Consider the following 20,882-nt stretch of genomic DNA (forward strand, 5'->3'; position numbering starts at 1 on the left):
AACTGCATTTCACTTGTACAAAATAGCCAATTCTTTCCCACTTCTCCTTAAAGCCATAGTGGTGAAACTACCATGTCCGTTTGCGATATTACAAAGACGTTACTTCAAACAATGAACACTTTTTTCCCCCCCTCGGACATCATTGCACACACGATAGCACAGTAGAGTATGTGCTACGATTTAATTTTTACCACGATGTGGGATGCTCATTTCCTCAAAACGAAGACAATATCAAATGTGCCTGGGGCGGCCAGCATTGCTGTTTCACCAATCGCGGATCTCATTTTTAACCAAAGCCAATTTGAGGGTTGACCTATAAGGTGGTTGAAAATGTGTAAGTGTTCCTAATTGGCATCATCAGGTCCAATATGTTCGGATATGTATCACTGTTTCCCCGACCATGCCCAGGAAGAGCCCGGGCCGATCGGCCGCTCTCAAAGTGGGCATCAGTTCAGAAGTTTTAGCTCCTAAGAGCAAGAAGAATTACCGCCTTGCAAAAAGCCCTCTTCCTTCACAGCCTTCTTTCACAGGTTCCAGAAAGTGATTAGTGGCGTTTTAATGTTTAAAAGTGTCAGTGCGTTTCTCAAAGTCAGATCCAGCCAGGACGTATTCGGCAAGATGAGAAATTAACAAGAATAATGGCTTCAGTTCCATGCAGAACTCCACGAGTCATTGGGGTGTCCAGGGCTTGTATTCAAAAAGTAGGAGTGCTAATCTAAAATCAGTTCCCCCTTTCCGTGTAATCTTATTCATTAGGATCAGTTTGGCCTTTTAGATCTTATCTGAGCTCTCCTACTAGGAGACTATTTGTGAATACAGGCCCTGGCTTCGTCATCTAGTTTTTGGAGTGCTGTTTCTTGCCAATTGACACACACTCCATGAAGGGTTATCTGAAAGAGTAAAGAGTGTTGGCCCATATGTTGAAATGTTCACTAAGGTTACTGAACCGATTTGACATTTTAGGTTGATAACAAGACATTTTAGAACTCCTGTGCACCTTATCCGTTGGAAAGCAATGTTTTTATGCTTATAATGCGAAACCTGTGAGACTGACTTGGAGCCAACAGTCGAAGGGCGCGTTCTCAAAGCAAGCGCAGGCCAGCTGGCAATGTCACGCCCTGACCATAGAGAGCCCTCGGGGTTCTCGATGGTGTTTTAGGTCAGGGCGTGACTGGGGGGGTTTCTAGGTATTGTGTTTCTATGTTGGTGTGTGTGTATGGTTCCCAATTGGAGGCAGCTGATAATCGTTACCTCTAATTGGGGATCATACTTAGTGTGTCCTTTTTCCCACCTGCGATGTGGGATATTGTTTTGTGTGAGTGCCTGTGTGTGGTACGTGTTTCACGATCGTTATATTTGTGTTGTTTTTTTTGGAAGTTTCACTATTATTAAAATGTGGCACTCTACTCACGCTGCGCCTTGGACTCTAGCTGTGATTGACCCTACGCAAACTCACTAGACCATATATACACACACCATATACACACACAACTACATTGACACTTCTGCAGAAAAACCACGCACGCACACACTCCAACATACACTTTCACACTCATCCTTTGCTGCGGCTACTCTGTCCTTTATTTTACTCTAATTATTATCTATCCTGATGTCTAGTCACTTTACCCTGCCTTCATGTACATATCTACCTCAAATACCTTATTATTATCTATCCTGATGCCTAGTCACTTTACCCTGCCTTCATGTACTTATCTACCTCAAATACCTTATTATTATCTATCCTGATGCCTAGTCACTTTACCCTGCCTTCATGTACATATCTACCTCAAATACCTTATTATTATCTATCCTGATGCCTAGTCACTTTACCCTGCCTTCATGTACATATCTACCTCAATACCTTACTATTATCTATCCTGATGCCTAGTCACTTTACCCTGCCTTCATGTACATATCTACCTCAAATACCTTATTATTATCTATCCTGATGCCTAGTCACTTTACCCTGCCTTCATGTACATATCTACCTCAATACCTTACTATTATCTATCCTGATGCCTAGTCACTTTACCCTGCCTTCATGTACATATCTACCTCAAATACCTTATTATTATCTATCCTGATGCCTAGTCACTTTACCCTGCCTTCATGTACATATCTACCTCAAATAACTTGTATGTCTGCACAGTGATCTGGTACTGGTACTCCCTGTATATAGCGCCACAGTGATCTGGTACTGCAACTCCCTGTATATAGCTCCACAGTGATTTGGTACTCCCTGTATATAGCTCCACAGTGATCTGGTACTGGTACTCCCTGTATATAGCTCCACAGTGATCTGGTACTGGTACTCCCTGTATATAGCTCCACAGTGATCTGGTACTGGTACTCCCTGTATATAGCTCCACAGTGATCTGGTACTGGTACTCCCTGTATATAGCTCCACAGTGATCTGGTACTGGTACTCCCTGTATATAGCTCCACAGTGATCTGGTACTGGTACTCCGTGTATATAGCTCCACATTGATCTGGTACTGGTACTCCCTGTATATAGCTCCACATTGATTTGGTACTGGTACTCCCTGTATATAGCTCCACATTGATCTGGTACTGGTACTCCCTGTATATAGCTCCACATTGATTTGGTACTGGTACTCCCTGTATATAGCTCCACATTGATTTGGTACTGGTACTCCCTGTATAAAGCTCCACATTGATCTGGTACTGGTACTCCCTGTATATAGCTCCACAGTGATCTGGTACTGGTACTCCCTGTATATAGCTCCACATTGATTTGGTACTGGTACTCCCTGTATATAGCTCCACATTGATTTGGTACTGGTACTCCCTGTATAAAGCTCCACATTGATCTGCTACTGGTACTCCCTGTATATAGCTCCACAGTGATCTGCTACTGGTACTCCCTGTATATAGCTCCACAGTGATCTGGTACTGGTACTCCCTGTATATAGCTCCACATTGATTTGGTACTGGTACTCCCTGTATAAAGCTCCACATTGATCTGCTACTGGTACTCCCTGTATATAGCTCCACAGTGATCTGGTACTGGTACTCCCTGTATATAGCTCCACATTGATCTGGTACTGGTACTCCCTGTATTTAGCGCCACAGGGATCTGGTACTGGTACTCCCTGTATATAGCTCCACATTGATTTGGTACTGGTACTCCCTGTATATAGCTCCACATTGATTTGGTACTGGTACTCCCTGTATATAGCTCCACATTGATTTGGTACTGGTACTCCCTGTATATAGCTCCACAGTAATCTGGTACTGGTACTCCCTGTATATAGCTCCACAGTGATCTGGTACTGGTACTCCCTGTATATAGCTCCACATTGATTTGGTACTGGTACTCCCTGTATATAGCTCCACATTGATTTGGTACTGGTACTCCCTGTATATAGCTCCACATTGATTTGGTACTGGTACTCCCTGTATATAGCTCCACATTGATTTGGTACTGGTACTCCCATATATAGCTCCATCCTTGTGTATTTTATTTTATTCCTCTTGTGTTACTAGTTTTATTTTTAAACATTGCATCATTGGGAAGGGCTCATAAAGCAAGCATTTCACGGTAAAGTCTACACCTGTTATATTCGGCGCGGGTGACACAACATTTGATTTGAATCAGTCAAAGGTCAGACAGATTGTGTGCACATGTGATTGTTTGGGTCGAGGTGAAGGCCTACAATGTATGAGAGCGCTGAGCAGTGCCTCAGAAACAAAGGCAATATTTGGCTGTTCCACTTTCCTGAATTGCTTGTTGTGCAAAACGTGTTTCGATATTTAATCAACTGACCTCGAAGAAAATGATGTTGTGAAACGGTAATAAGCAAACTGGGCTAAAGGCAATGATGTAAGCGTAAATAATAGCAAATTGCTTTGTGTCGTACATTTACAATGAAGTCAATTTTCATTACGCAACTTGCCAGGCACTGCTCGCTCGCTTACATACCCATCAGGAAATTGTAATATCCTATGAAAGGGCCCGTATCTGTCGCTAGTACCCCTGCCGCCACTCTCAATGGATTTAATGCCTCCTATCAATTAACAAATGTGTATTTATTTGATGTGTGGTCTTTTATCCCGAGCAGCTAATATTTTAAACAGATGAAAATCAATACCAAAGCGCTTTCGCGTCAAGGGAAAAAATGGGATCAGCCGAGGCATTAAAGAAGAGGCTGATACGTTGTTCTACTTATGGATGGGGCCATCTTTCACTCACTGAGAGCAACCTTGGTTTAGCTCGTTGACTGATGCACAGTGATGCCACGACTTGACTATTCATTGCCTTATGTGCACACTGCTCTACCCGCTAGGAAGTGTGTGTGCAACCTGCCCAGGGAAGTGAAACCAAGGAAGGGGGGGGGGGGTCCTACCGGATTACAGGAGAACTTTGGGGTGATTCCAGTTACAAGGTGCAGAGGAGCGAAGTGAGAAGTTGAGTGTGTGGTGGGTCAGCACAAGGTGAGGCTTTTGCCTGGTTTGTTGGGTTCACAGAGAGTTCAGCTGCACTGTGAAAGGTGTGTGTGTGTGTGTGTGTGTGTGTGTGTGTGTGTGTGTGTGTGTGTGTGTGTAATTGGTGGGCAGTCAATGGGCGTATTTACGGTACAGGGACAGGGATGGATGGAAAGGTTGAACAATATTGACAAGTGTCTTGTTTTGTCTCAGAACAACAGCCGCCACACTTGTTTTCAGTAAATACATTGTTCTGCATTCAGGCTTAACAATACTGATTTGTCACTCATATTTTAAACTGTTCAAACCTTTTTTTGTTTTTGAATAGAATACAACTTTATTAAAGCTGCAATATGATTTTTTTGGGGCGACCTGACCAAATTCACATAGAAATATAAGTTATAGCTCTAATTCTCATTGAAAGCAAGTCTAAGAAGCGGTAAATCTGTTCTCTGTGTGCTATTTCTATGCTTAGAGTTCTTACGTTTTGTTTTTGCGTCTCGGGGCCCCCGAGTGGCGCAGCGGTCTAAGGCACTGCATCTCAGTGTTTGAGGCGTCACTACAGACACCCTGGTTCGATTCCAGGCTGTATCACAACCGACCGTGATTGGGAAGCCCATAGGGCGGCACACAATTGGCCCAGCGTTGTCCGGGTTTGGCTGGTATAGGCCGTCATTTTAAATAAGATTTTGTTCTTAACTGACTTGCCTAGTTGAATTTAAAATAAAAAAATTAACCCCGGTTTTGTACACCAGCTTCAAACAGCTGAAAATATACAGAATAAAAATAGAAACGCAACATGCAACAATTTCAAAGTTTTTACTTAGTTACAGTTCATATAAGGAAATCAATCAATTAAAATAAATAAATTAGGCCCTAATCTATGGATCTCACATGACTGGGAATACAGATATTCATCTTTTGGCCACAGATACCTTAAAAAAAATAGAAGGGGCGTAAATCAGGAAACCAGTCACTATCTGGTGTGACCACAAATATTCTTTTTAAAATATTTTTTTATATATTTTTTCAAATAAATGTAACCTTTATTTATCTTGCCTCATACAGCGCGACACATCTCCTTCCCATAGGGTTTATCAGGTTGTTGATTGTGGCCTGTGGAATATTGACCCTCTCCTCTTCAATGGCTGTGCGAAGTTGCTGGATATTGGCGGCAAGTGGAACACGCTGTCGTACATGTCAATCCAGAGCATCCCAAACATGCTCAATGGGTGACATGTCTGGTGAGCATGCAGGCCATGGAAGAACTGGGACATTTTTAGCTTCCATGAATTGTGTACAGATCCTGACATGGGGCCGTGCATTATCATGCCGAAACATGAGGTCATGCAGCGGAGGAATGGCATGACAATGGGCCTCAGGATCTTGTCACTGTATCTCTGTGCATTCAAATTACCATTGATAAAATGCAATTGTGTTTGTTCTCCATAGCTTATGCCTGCTCATACCATAACCACAACTCCACCGTGGGGCACTCTGTTCACAACGTTGACATCAGCAAACAGCTCGCACACACGACGCCATATACGTGGTCAACTACATCAAATACCCCCCTATATTATATGTATGTACTCTTATTCCATTCCTTTACTTAGATTTATGTGCTTTAGGTAGTTGTTGTGGAATTGTTAGATTACATGTTAGATATTGCTGCACTGTCGGAACTAGAAGCACAAGCATTTCGCTACACTCGCAATAACATCTGCTAACCATGTGTATGTGACCAATAACATTTTATTTTATTTGGTCTGCGGTTGTAAGGCCAGTTGGACGTACTGCCAAATTCTCTAAAACGATGTTGGAGGCGGCTTATGGTAGAGAAATTAACATCAAATTATCTGGCAACAGCTCTGATGGACATTCCTGCAGCCACCATGCCAATTGCACGCTCCATGGAAACTTCTGTGGCATTGTGTTGTGTGACAAAACTGCACATTTTAGAGTGGTCTTTTATTGTCCCCAGCACAAGGTGCACCTGTGTAATGATCATGCTGTTTAATCAGCTTCTTGATATGCCACACCTGTCAGGTGGATGGATTATCTTGGCAAAGGAGAAATTATCTCGAACAGTGATGTAAACTAATTTGTGCCCAAAATATGAGAGAAACACGTTTTTTGAGTGTATGGAACATTTCTGGGATATTTTATTTCAACTCATGAAACATGGCACCAACACTTTTGCGTTTATATTTTTGTTCAGTGTACAATAGTTTTGGTTATGGAAAACATATTTCAAACCGGTTTAGATGGTACAATGATTCTCTACACTGTACTTGCATGTTTTGTCACATAAACAAACATTAGGCGAACTATTTGAATTTTAGCAACCTGGAAATGGCGGCGCGATTTCTGCATAGTGCACTTTTAAAGAGCCATTGGCCGAATTCAGTCATAAAAAAAATGACCACCCAGTTTCTGTCAAATCCCACTACAGTCATAGATCAATTAGGACTGTACTGTTAGTATCATGTAAATATCATGTTCCACTTCAAATCTCATGCAGAATAGATACTCCTCATCTGGTGAACACCTTAAACAACATCAAATATCCCCCTCTATGATTTACAAACTGAGAATGTTACATTTGGTCATAGCCAGGGGAAGGATAACCTGAGTCGGTTTACGAGCTTCTTCTCTTCTGCTATCCTTTTCTCCTAAACGGGATGCTTCCGGTTTGAGACACCCAGCTGAGGGTTTCAGGACGGAGAAGGTGGAGCTAATACGCAGCTGCTGATACTCGTCAAAAAAAATGTTGCAGGGCAGGATTTGGAAACTGAATGAACTGTGAGCAGAGGTCTCTTCACAAGACATGGACGCCGGCCGTCAAGTATCCTTATGTAACGCGGGGAATCACGAAAAACAACAGGATGCTCAACAGATTCGCGAGATTTTTCGGCGAATCGTAAGCCTGCTGTATTTGAGATGAACTAGTATAGCGCTCTCCGTCGTCTATCGAAGAGATCGGATATTACTCCTGGAACGTATTATCCGTTCTGGTGTTGTCATAATAGGAGCGATCTGGAATTAAAATACCTATTTCCACTTGATTCGGTTGTTGAGGCGACGTACAGTACTGTATCTGTAAATATGAGATTGGGTGGACACGTCACTGACGCTGGGAGCATGCTGGACAATAAGTTCTCATAGGCGACTTTTCTATAGGACTTGTATTCTACACATGCTTGCATTGGAAGGAAAAGGCAGATCGACGGGCGGGATAGCGTGGTCCACTTTAATCCCTGTGTCGCCCGAGTTGGTCAACAGCTTTGGAAACACCGTTTCAAAAACAGTGAATCGTGGACTCTATTTCCAAACGAGCCGAGCAAATAACAGACGGAATAATTTGTTAGAATTTTTTTTGTCTAGTTATTTTTCCTAATCACAACAGTTTGTGCCCACTGAATTAAACCACCATATAGGTGGGTTGCGTCACTTCATCGGACAGGTTGGAGAACAAGAAGTTGTTAAGCTGTTGTGTAATATTGTTCCGACTCTGTTGAGGAGGAAACCCTCTGGCGCGTTCTTTCCCCGCGACATGTGATGACATCCTTCGTTGCGCTCGGTGTTTTTGAAACGCTCTCTTGTCTTCTTTATTCGAACGGGAGGAGATCAAAGGACATTTGCTTTCTATTTCGGGCTGCAGTTAGTTTTGCATGATGTACGACAGCGAGGATGTGGTGGGACTCACCCCTAGTCCGAACCGGTTTTTAACTATGGATTACTACCACCCGAACCGAGGATGTCTAATCCCTGAAAAGAGCTTCGTACCTGCGGCACACCGTCCCTTCAGTTCGTCCATCAGAAATCAACACTGGAATGGATCAAACCACTGTATGTTGCTTTCCACTTTACTTGTTCTCGACTAACCAGTAATTGATTGTCGAAAGAAACATGCATGTACCAAGGCGCATACATATCCGTAGATATTGATTGTTGGGCGATATGAGCAAAGCATTACCGCAAGTTGTTATAATGTTTCGCTTTTCCGTAGGCTTCATGTTCTGTCTCTGTTTGAAGTTATTGCATGTAGACCAAACTTTTGTCGACAGTAAAATTAATTTAATTATCTGAACGAAAAACATACAGAATCTATTTGCAACATCGCAGTAACATTGTGGCAATCCATTCTCACCGCCGTATTACATTGCTTGCAAAAAATTAAACCATGCCATGCTTGAGGCGCCTTGTGACTCATTACTATGTGGCCATGTCTGTGTTGCTATACTAGTGTTTATATATACAACGATATAAAAAGCCTAGGCCTACTTTCTCACATGGGAGAAAATGTAGATCTAACTGTATCACGTAACTTTTCCAAACAAGTACCTTTTTAATGATCAGTATGACCAAATAGATACACAATCCTTGCAGTTCTTTGCTTGCAATTTTTTTTTTACAGCCTTCAGTGGAGTCTAATGTCCAAAGACCACATGTAGGATAGTAAAGTAATGTATTGGTAACTTGCTGACTCATTCGTCATTTTTTTATTTTTTTATCGTAGCCTACAAGTCAGTGTCTGTGACTTATGAGGAGAAACTAGGTTTATATTTAGAACATGTCTGCTCCAAATTCACAAGAAGTGTGATGCTGGAACAATTTTGACCAGATTCACACTTCAATGCTTAGAGGTCACCTATCACAAATTGGTGTCACACATCATTTTGTTTTGTTAGAAATGGTTGATAATGTTTTACCCCTGATACACTACTTTTCCATCCTAACATTCAATTAGATTGTCATTCAAAACAACATTAGGCTATCAATGGATAGATCGTTTTGTACCGGTCTCCTCCAGCATCTTCACAAGGTCCTTTGCTGTTGTTCTGGGATTGATTTGCACTTTTCGCACCAAAGTACGTTCATCTCAAGGAGACAGAACGCGTCTCCTTCCTGAGCGGTTTGACGGCTGTGTGGTCCCATGGTGTTTATACTTGCGTACTATTGTTTGTACAGATGAACGTGGTTTGTAAATTGCTTTCAAGGATGAACCAGACTTGTGAAGGTCTACAATTTTCTTTCTGAGGTCTTGGCTGATTTCTTTTGATTTTCCCATGATATCAAGCAAAGAAGCACTGAGTTTGAAGGTAGGCCTTGAAATACATCCACAGGTATACATCCACAGCCTTCCCTGTGGCTCAGTTGGTAGGGCATGGTGTTTGCAACACCAGCATGGTGTGTGCAACGGCAGGGTTGTGGGTTCGATTCCAACGGGGGGCCAGTACAACAACAACAAAAAATAATGCATGAAATGTATGCATTCACTACTGTAAGTCGCTCTGGATAAGAGCGTCTGCTAAATGACAAAAAAAAAAGGTACATCTCCAATTGACTGAAATTATGTCAATTAGCCTATCAGAAGCTTTTAAAGCCATGACATTTTCTGGAATTTTCCAAGCTGTTTAAAGGCACAGTCAACTTAGTGTATGTAAACTTCTGACCCACTGGAGTTGTGATACAGTGCATTATAAGTGAAATAATCTGTATGTAAACAATTGTTGGAAAAACGACTTGTCATGCACAAAGTAGATGTCCTAACTGACTTGCCAAAGCTATAGTTTGTTAACAAGAAATTTGTGGGGTGGTTGAAAAAACGAGTTTTAATGACTCCAACCTAAGTGTTTGTAAACTTCCGACTTCAACTGTATATATATTCTACAATCTGAAAAAAGCTTGTTCAAAACTTGGCTATCTTTCATTTAAACTCAGAGATATTTTGTAGCCTGCTCATCCCTACACTTTTAGCTATATGTTGATAGTTGCTTGCTGTGGTCATGGGGAGTGAAAGTCGACCAGAGCCCTCTCTCTGTTTCAGCTGAGTCAGTCAGACAGTCAGAGCCGCTCTTTGAAGGTCTCCCATAGCAATGTCCCCATGAGAGAACAACACTGCTGGGATCCCAACAGGGTGTTGCGTTGAGTCACAAACCAGGGTCCTGTTCAGTAGAGACAAAACGTTTTGGAACTGAATGGAACAGGGAAGTTCTTGCTTACCTGAACTTGTCCAACAAGTAGATGACTGATTTTCGTTGCAAAACGTTGGGCGATAAGGCCTAAAAGATAAGCCTTCCACAACATAACCACTGATCTGGCTTTCAAGTCTCTTTATGAAAATGCTCCTTTTTGTTTCAAATGTAACCAGAACCACTAACAATAACTTCTTGAAGCAGGCATTATAGAAAATGAACACAGGTCTCATGAACAATCTCTCAAGCACAAGCCCACATGCTAGTGAGTAGCCAGCTAATATTTGTGTTTATGCTTATTGCACATTTTATAAAACACAGACTAGACAGCTAGTATAAGTCTTTGGCTAAAATGCTGCTAGCGGTATTTGGTACTGCAGTGCCGCGTGCGACAAACTGAGCATACATTTTCCAGAATCAACGTTCATTGATACTCTTGTTTTAGTAGTGTCTGCTCTGCTTGAAATTTGAGGAGTTGAGATGTAAAAAATGGTATCTTTAGAAAGGATAACTCCTCTGCTATTACTGTAAAATAATGTTTCAATCTGTTTTGGTGTCCATATGAGCGACGATTCCGATGGACCAAACCTCAAATGCAAATAGTGAGTTGTATCCGTTTGTCAGAGAGGAAGAAGTGATCTTTAATCTTTGTTGTTGTGAGTGGCAGGTGGAGGGGCTTTGTGTGTGTGTGTGTGTGTGTGTGTGTGTGTGTGTGTGTGTAAATTGGAAGGTGCAAAGGAGATACCATACGTGTGCACTTCTGAACGAGACCCAGGGATAGCAGCCTCCCAGTCTTATAGTGGCAATATGTGACTTTTTGGGCGACCAGACCAAATTCACATATAATTTATTTATTTAACCTTTATTTAACTAGGCAAGTCAGTTAAGAACAAATTCTTATTTACAATGACGGCCAAACCCTAACCCGGACGACGCTGGGCCAATTGTGCGCCGCCCTATGGGACTCCCAATCACAGCCGGCTGTGATACAGCCTGGAATCGAACCAAGGTCTGTAGTGACGCCTCTAGCACTGAGATGCAGTGCCTTAGACTGTTGCGCCACTCAAAATGTGAGTTATAGATCTATCAAGCGTTAGATCTGTTGTATGTGCACTATTTCTTCCCGTTCTTAAGTTTTGTTTTTCTGTCTTTTATTTTGGTTTTGTACACCAGCTTCAAACAACTTAAACTATATTTTTGGTTATGGAAAATATATTTCATAACAGTTTATATGGTACAATGATTCTCTACACAATACTAGCTTATTTTGTCAAATTAACTGAAACTATTAGAGTGTTAGGAACCAGGAAGTCGCAGAGCGATTTCTGCGTAGTGCAACTTTAAAAACAGCTCAGAGATCCAGACAAACTTTGATGTGGACTGCAAAGTTGCTTTGCCCCCACCATCTCTCCCTCTTTTCTCTCTCTCGCTCTCTCATTGTGCTCTGTGTGAAGGCTGAGGATGACTAACTGTGTTGTTTTGTGCGCACAGCAACACTCACCAAATATGCAGCGGCCACCTTGCTAAATTGAACTATAGCCCCAGCTTTTGCCAGACTTTTTGAAAGGAAGAGAAGCCCCCATTCGATTCAGGAATGTTTGCCGGGCACCCTGCCGCCGACCATTTCATGCCAAAACAAACCTGTGGCAATCGCAGCTCACAAAGAGGTAGACAGCCATTCAGTCCCGGCAGTAAAGTGCTATTGAGTGAAGTGCCATTTACTTCAGCCCTCCTCGGGATAATCCCCCTGAGCACTCAAGTCAGAAAGCACGGTTATTTTGAGCTTAGACTCCCCTCCCGAAGCCGTTCTCACGTCAGTATAGGTCACTTTGACGTAGAATGGAAGACGTTGGGTTGCCAGAGACTTCAGTGTCTTTTATTTAAAACGACGTCTATTTGGGATGTGTTTTTATAAAAGCAAGCCTTAACTGTTATTATTGAATTGAGTGATATTGTTAGTCGTAGGATAGGACAGGAAATAAGCCACCAAGTCTGTCTGTTTTATCAGGGTTCTCCTTGAGGTAGTGACTGACAATAGTGATTGGATAGCCTTGATGCCTGAGCAAGCTCAGACACTTTCCCTGGCATGAAGGCGCTCCCATTAAAACATGTAAAATCCTTGTAGGAGTGTGTGAGCAACTCCTAGTAAAAGCAGGTACTCAACTCAAGCACCCTGCCTCACCGTTGGCAAAGTCCCCGCACCTCATCAGGGCAGCGAGAGGCACCACCCAGCACAACAGAACTCGGGGCACATCAATCACAGGTTGTTTGAAATGTCCTCCATCATGCCGACTGCTGCTGCTGCCCAGAGAAGAGGAATGAGTTGGCCCTTTAGAGCCTGGAGTATAACCACAGACCAGGACTTTGATAGCCTGGTCCCAGATCTGTTTGTGCTTTTGCGTACACCATTGGCATGGTAAACATTTTGTCATGACAATTCCATTAGGAGTTGAGCAGAAACAGACTGGCACCCAGGCTTCGATACTTATTATTACACTGTTATTATCCACTCTGTTGGCCAACGGAAATTCGTTTGTTCCAGGATTAGACTTTCAGCTCATCTCCTCAATTCCTGGACCAAGTCTACCTTTATGTCCATGTCTTCACCATAAGTTATATTTAGCTTTTACATTGCATTAGCAAGCATGCGTAAAGACAAATACAGTCAAGTCTGGTTTGGTGGCATGTCATTCATCTTTAAAAAGTCCTGGCATCCAAAGAGGAAACAGTGTCACTTTGAATTTCCCTCTTCAGCTGCCTGCCTAGATTCCTTCAGCTGCCTCTGGTCTAGTGGCTCTAGGTGTGTGTGTGTGTGTGTGTGTGTGTGTGTGTGTGTGTGTGTGTGTGTGTGTGTGTGTGTGTGTGTGTGTGTGTGTGTGTGTGTGTGTGTGTGTGTGTGGGTGGAACTGCTGTGAGCCTGACGGCCGTCACAGCACTCCTGTGGCGCCTCAGAAAGGAAGTCCTTACTAAGGAAGACCATGTGGCGTTTAATTGTTTCCCATGGACAGCGTTGCGCCGCGCCGGCAGGGAACGATCACCCGGCATGGAGGAAGTGGAGAAAAGGCAGCAGGAGAAGGAAAGACAGAGGGGGGGGGGGGAGCGTGGTAAGTAGAAGACGATGGAGGAGAGGAAGCAAGAGAGCGCTGGACGCAGAGTGGGAGGAAGGGAGAGGGAGAGCAAGGGACGGACATAAAACGAGGAAGCAGGGAGTGAGTAAGAAGAAAAGGAAGGGGTCGTTAAAGAACGTTCCGGTCTACTGGGCCTACTGTGGTTTTTCGGGGTTGCAGTTTGTGCTCCAGACAGCGTGGCAGAGACCGCTGTCAAATGCAGATCTCGCGGACAGGCAGGCGGGCGGCCTCTCTGACCCTGCCAACAGCCCAACATGGCTGGCAGCGTCTGCTCGGTGTTCCCGTGGTTTGGCCGACCAGTAGTAGGCTGGCTCTGCATTTTAAGAGACGCGAGGAATAAACAGTCTGGCAGCAGACACTCGGTGGAGTCAACAAAAGCGGTAGCGGCTGCTCTCCTCTTGGCCACAGTGTGTCAATAAAGCCGCCGTGTAGCCCTACTCCCCCTCCCACGTCTTTGCCATGCAGTGTGTGACGTCTTAGACAGGGGTGCAGTGCTTTCTTTAGGGACTGCCAGCTGGTATGAGATCTAGCTGTGGTTTTAAAGCGAGGGCCTCTACTGTTGCTGCTGCAGCTCTGCGTTTTGGGGCCTCCCCTCTTACCATGAGTAATAGCCTGTTGAGAAGGGAAATGTGTAGAGCTGGGCTCCAAACTCAGAAGTGGCTACTCAAACTACAACGGACTGTGTCCAGAACAAAGGAGATGCTGTTGCCTGAAGTGCCCGAGCGCGCAACTTTCTTGTGTTGCATGTGTTAGACGCGGAATGCGGTCGCTTGCACTTTCGAGGATTAGAAACGTTCTCGCGTTAAAGTGCGTTTTGGAAATGTAATTGATTTCCGTCTCGTTCACTTCCCTCTTGTGTTCATGGTTTTTACACCCTCACACATTTCAGCAAAAAAACGTATGATCCCATCTTTACTACGACTCAACTTTATTTACCCCACACACACACACACACACCTCTCACAGAGCACAGTTCCGTCTTTGGCGGCGACACTCACTCCCGTACCTGCAGGCAAACCATTAGCCTAGCTCCTCTGTAATCGGGGAAGGCTGACAGACACTAGCGGTCATTATCACGTCATATACCTCACCCGCACTGAGACGGAGAGCGAGAGAGGACCAGAGGGCAGGATTTCGCAACCCGTCGTGCGGCTTATCTTCCACCCTAGAGCCCAGGCCCTGTGCCAGTATGCTCCACAATCCCGCCTGCTTCTTTTAACATGCCACATCTTTTTTAAAGAGGAAAAAAAAACTAATTGCAGCGAAACCACAAACTCCCATTTAAACTCCCACTGAACAGGCTGTTCCTAGAGCTAGTGCTAAGTCTACTTACTAGCAAACGGGGTTGCACAACTTAATGATTTAATGGCCTGACAGCCCTGTTGTTGTGGTGCCTGGTACTGGATATGGTGTGGTGTGTTTGGTATTATAGAGTGGAGATTGTTCTCTGTCTGTTTAGTGAAGGGAGTTCGGGGAGTGTTGTGTCTGGTGCTTGGGCTGGTTGGCCCGTGATTCTGTTAGTCCTCAGCTGTGGGGTCTAGTGTTCAACTGGAACTATGGGGTTCCTTCACTTGAGATGAAATATTACAACACATTATCATTATTTCTGGTATACTTTAAGGATTTGTAAAGGGTTTATAAGTCGAGTTTTGGTTGTAGTCTATATGCAAAAGCATACCTACGTTTATTACATTTTTATGAAAGACTTGTGTAAGTGTACTTAATTTACATTTTGTCCATAAGTTTGTATTATAGGGTTCGTACGGTCATGAAAAGTCATGGAATTTAAAAATGTTTTTTTTCCAGGCATGGAAAAGTTTTGGAAAATGATCAAATCCAAAATGTTTTAGGAAAGTCATGGAAATGAATTTCTGGTAATGTAATATTTCATCAATCAAATAACAATCGACATATCAGCCAGGATCGGAATGACACTGGTGCATCTCTGTTTGTGCGCATCACCTGCGTGGTGCGAGACGAATGGGCCGTTGCTCAAGGAGAGAGACGCAGTCGGACGTTGCAGCAGCACGCAGGCCTAACCTATAAAATATGAGAGGGAACAGATTAACTAGGTATCTTGTACCCTCTAGTTAACTGTTTCGCTATCATTAGCATGTGTTAATGTTTTTCGGCGTGTCCCAAAAAAAACAACCTTCCATCGACCTTCACCTTGATAATCTGGCTCTGACATGTTTGAGCAGGGCTGTATCAAAAGCCTGCACACCCAGTAGCTCTCCAGACTGAGGGTTGACCACGTGTTTTATACAGTTGCCTAACAGGCGTTCTACTTTGTGGGAGGTTAAGTGTCTTGCTCACTGACAGGAGATGGTACATGGGATCAGAGAGCAGCCTCCCAGTGTCCATAACATACTACGCTTACGTTCTTTACGCGTACAATTGTTGGTCATGGAAATCTGGTTAAAAGTCACGGAGAAGTCATGAAGTTCCATCTGTCAAAATGTGTATGAACCCTGGTATTAGGATCGGTCCACTCCAAGTTAGTGTTTTGGGTTGCAACGAGCTTAGCTTGTGGTGGAATGTAGGCCTATAGCATTTGGCCTAGAATAAGCCCTAAAGAGACTGATGTCTGTTTTGGTCTGAGGGTTTGTTTTTCCTCTCAATAATCTACTCCTCTCTGTCCTCTGTCTCCTTTTCTTGATCGGGACTTTACTCAGAAGTGGGAGAGCTAAGGGAAGGGAGCTGGAGATAGATGGATGTCTATTTGTGCTGTGCTAAGGCGGATTTGAAGAACGCTGTGCCCAAGCTCACTGACAGTTTCTGGGCTAAGGATAAACCTGCCTAAGCCACTCTCAGCCTATGGGCTTGGTCTGCTCGCATACCCCTAAACCACTGATTTCCATTCTCTCTTTATCACTTCTGTGTGGGTCGCACTGAGGAAGGAAGGAAGGAAATATATGGTGTGAGCGATAGAATGAAGGAAGTGAAGGCAAATAAGGGTTATGCAACAGTCTTATAAGAAATGAATTCTCCAAAGAATGTAAACTATAGCTAGTCTATAGCAAAAAGTATAGCCAATGACAAATGTATAGGTTACAATAAATGTAGGTGCAGCCAAGACTGTACACTTAGCCAGCTATCAATCCATATGATATTCCTTCCCTCCCATGGAATTCCCCTGGCTGTACTTAGTGGCTTCCCTCAACACCACCACTAAGTAATATACATGTGTTGCTAATGCTAAGCGCTAACTAATGTGATTTGGACATGAGGCTTGAATTCCACACAGGCATAACTTGCGTAGTTGGAGCAGCACTTAGAAAGAGCAGACCAGACGGCTGGGGGGGTCTTCTCTTCTGTTACACGCCGTTAAAACACCAAGGAAAAGAGGGCAAGAAAGAGAAACCGAAGAGCACTTGTAAAATGCGGGCTGTAAAAATAGGGGAGGGAAGACAGCCTGCCGGCCAAAACCTGGACTTGCAGGAGGCCCAGAGGGGAACGAAGACAGCCTGCCGGCCAAAACCTGGACTGGCAGGAGGCCCAGAGGGGAACGAAGACAGCCTGCCGGCCAAAACCTGGACTGGCAGGCGGCCCAGAGGGGAACGAAGACAGCCTGCCGGCCAAAACCTGGACTGGCAGGAGGCCCAGAGGGGAACGAAGATGGGTGGTGTCTGCTCAGTAGGGCAGAGGGCATCAGGAGTGAGCGAAGGGGGATATATGGGAACAAAGGGGGGTGGAAAGGAAGGGTGGCTGCCCATCATAGATATCATTTCAAGCAGAAATCCCAGAGAGGGTCAGAGGATTCAGCCTGTAACCACTGCTTATCACCTCGACTAACCTGTACCCCCAGCACATTGACTCGGTACCGGTACCCGCTGTATATAGCCTCGGTATTCTTTTTTTAATAGTATTTTTACTTTATTTACTAAATATTTTCTTAACTCTTATTTCTTGAACTGCATTGTTGGTTAAGGGCTTGTAAGTAGGAATTGTATTCGGCGCATGTGACAAATACATTTTGATTTGATGTAGTCAAGTCACCAAACTTCTAGTCCCAAGTCCCTAGTGTTTGAGTCCGAGTGCTTTTTTACTTGAGTCACAAGTCCCTTGGTACTGCTAAAAGCGACGGTCCAACCATTTAAAAAAATCTAAATTCTGTTACGTTGTTGCACATTTTAAGGGATAACTAGATCACACAGCTCTATAACATTTTCTGCTGTATTTAGTATGTTAAATTATGCTACAAGCAGAGATTTCCTGATAAAGTCACTACTGGTCGATTCCAAGCCGGAGTCAAGTTCGAGTCCTGGACTCGAGTACTACAATACCACTGATTATCCACCCACACAAGCACACGTACACACACACCAAACTCCATTCCAAACTCACTAACACATGTAACCACACACACTCAATCACATACACACACGCACTCTGTGCCAACCCGATCCCATGAAAGCACCCATCGCCCTCTCACCTGCCAGTTAATTAATTATGCAGATGAGCTCCGTAGGGTACTTCAAATTAGCACATTAGCCTAATGAGCCGACAACCTCCATCGAGTTACCACAACGACCCGGGGAGTCGTTTGAACACCACTGTCTGAACCGATGCGGTAACGAACAGGAGACCGCGTGGCTCCGTTGGTAAGAGCACGGCTCTTGCAACGCCAAGGTCGTGGGTTCAGTTCACACAGGGATACCACGCACATACTAAAGTGTCTTCACGAACAGTAGCCTGTACACCGCTGACTGGAGTATCAGTCCGCAGTAGGAGGAAAGAGAACGTACTAATATATGTGAGTGTCCTTCTGTTCCTGTCTGTCAGGGGGATTCTGAATGGCATCGGTATCGAGATGTCTCTCTACCTGGCCCTTGCAGGAAAGAGGAGCTAGTGTAAACATGTAGCCTACTGTTATTGACCAGGGGGCGAACAGTGCCTTCGGAAAGTATTCAGACCCCTTGACTTTTTCCACATTTTGTTACATTACAGCCTTATTCTAAAATGTATTACATAAAAAGAAATCCCTAGCAATCTACACTCAATACCCCATAATGACAAACCAAAAACAGCTTTGTACAAATGTTAGCAAATTTATATATATATATAAAAAGATACCTTATTTACATAAGTATTCAAACCCTTTGCTACGAGACTCAAAATTGAGCTCAGGTGTATCCTGTTTCCATGTATCATTCTTGAGATGAGTCCACCAGTGGTCAATTCAATTGATTGGACATGATTTGGAAAGGCACACACCTGTCTATATAAGGTCCCACAGTTGGGAGTGCATGTTAGAGTAAAACCCAAGCCATGAGGTGGAAGGAATTGTCCGTAGAGTTCCGAGACAGGATTGCGTCGAGGAACACATCTGGGGAAGGGTACCAAAAAATGTCTACAGCATTGAATGTCCCCAAGAACACAGTAGCCTCCATTCTTAAATGGAAGAAGTTTGGAACCACCAAGACTCTTCCAAGAGCTGGCCGCCCAGCCAAACTGAGCAATCGGGGGAGAAGGGCCTTAGTCAGGGAGGTGACCAAAAACCTGATGGTCACTCTGACAGAGCTCCAGAGTTCCTCTGTGGAGATGGGATAACCTTCCAGAAGGACAACCATCTCTGCAGCACTCTACCAATCATGCCTTTATGGTAGAGTGGCCAGACGGAAGCCACTCCTCAGTAAAAGGCATATTAAAGCCGCTTGGAGTTTGCAAAAAGGCACCTAAAGACTCTCAGACCATGAAAAACAAGATTCTCTAGTCTGATGAAACCAAGATTGATGTCTTTGGCCTGAATGCCAAGCGTCACGTCTGGAGGAAACCTGGCCCGGTGGTGGCAGCATCATGCTGTGGGGATGTTTTTCAGGGACTGGGAGACCAGTCAGGATCGAGGCAAAGATGAACGGAGCAAAGTACAGAGAGATCCTTGATGAAAACCTGCTCCTGAGCGCTCAGGACCTCAGACTGGGGCGAAGGTTCCCCTTCCAACAGGACAATGACCCTAAACACACGGCCAAGACAACGCAGGAGTGGCGTCAGGACAAGTCTCTGAATGTCCTTGAGTGGCCCAGCCAGAGCTTGGACTTGAACCTGATCAAACGTCTCGGGAGAGACCAGAAAATAGCTGAGCAGCAACACTCCCAATCCAACCTGGCAGAGCTTGAGAGGATCTGCAGAGGAGAATGGGAGAAACTCCCCAAATACAGGTGTGCCAAGCTTGTGGCGTCATACCCAAGAAGACTCGAGGCTGTCATCGCTGCCAAAGGTTCTTCAACACAGTACTGAGTAAAGCGTCTGAATACTTATGTAAATGTTATATTTCAGTTGTTTATTTTTAATAAATTAGCAAAAATGTCTAAACCTGTTTTTCCTTTGTCATTATGGGGTTTCGTGTGTAGATGGATGGAAAAACCAAAACAATTTAATCCATGTTAGAAAAAGGCTGTAATCTAACAAAATGTGGAAAAAGTCAAGGGGTCTGAATACTTTCCGAAGTTACAGTAGGTCGGTATGGTCCCTATAACCACAACGCGCTATGAAGACGTACTTTTGGTTGAAAAGACGTTGTTCAACCAATTTAGCTCACTGGGGTGGTGCTACTTGTCCTGATCAAGTATAGACACAGGTTTGTGTTAAGGGGAAGAACATGGCCATTGGGTGAATCCATACATCTATGAAAGAAGTGAAATGTGTTTATTCCATCCATCCATCCATCCCATCATAGCATCCCTCCCTCCCTCCCTCTTTTTCTCTCATTCCATCTCACACAATCTCGCTCCCCGCCAAAACCCATCCTATATTTAATGTCAGTGCCAGAAGGGCATGTGCGTTTTGGTCAGATCTGCAAACACATGGAGAATGCCATTAGTCACCAGCGGAGATGAAAGCGCAGCGTCAGTTTGGCGCTCATTCGAGCGAGGACTCTGGAGAGAGAAGAGAAGGTGAGCGCTTTGTAAGCACTTAAAACTATGGATTACGGAGCCAGAGAAACAACTCGAGACAAATGTAATAATGGCTGGCGTCACCTCCCAAAGACAGAATAATACTATTTCTGTTATTATGATGAAGCTCAACTACACATACGCACGTTTTATTCTACTTATAAATCTCTCTCTCTTTCTCTCTCGCCCTCTCTCACACACACACACTACTTACCGTAAACTAACAGAGACACAGACACGTCACCTTGGGGTCGTGGTTGCCTTTGGGTAAAGCTGTGTGGCAGTTGTGCATACTGTGTCACCTTAAAATAATGCTCCGGTACTTTGGGGACTAAGAAAGTAGTTTCTTAACTTCCCGCTTTGGGATGGATGTGTTTTGTGTAGTTCATACATGCAGAATTATTGTCTGTTTTCTGTGCCGTGCTATTCCC

The 20,882-nt window shown here is 44.0% G+C and overlaps 1 protein-coding gene across 2 annotated transcripts in view; it reads left to right on the plus strand.

Annotated features, from left to right (window-relative positions):
- The window catches only part of LOC115196684 (retinoic acid receptor alpha), a 173,903-nt gene that overhangs the window by 111,661 nt on the left and 41,360 nt on the right, over positions 1 to 20,882 (plus strand). Inside the window, exon 1 of one of the 2 annotated variants that reach the window (XM_029757526.1) lies at positions 6,928 to 8,298. The exons of the other annotated variant lie outside the window; for it this stretch is intronic. Within the exon in view, the coding sequence (XP_029613386.1) occupies positions 8,121 to 8,298 (178 nt within the window). The 5' untranslated portion in view covers positions 6,928 to 8,120. Of the gene's footprint in view, positions 1 to 6,927; positions 8,299 to 20,882 lie in introns of those variants that run through there. 2 annotated transcript variants of the gene reach the window in all.

Source organism: Salmo trutta, chromosome 1 (assembly GCF_901001165.1).
Source record: "Salmo trutta chromosome 1, fSalTru1.1, whole genome shotgun sequence".
Classification (NCBI taxonomy): domain Eukaryota; kingdom Metazoa; phylum Chordata; class Actinopteri; order Salmoniformes; family Salmonidae; genus Salmo; species Salmo trutta.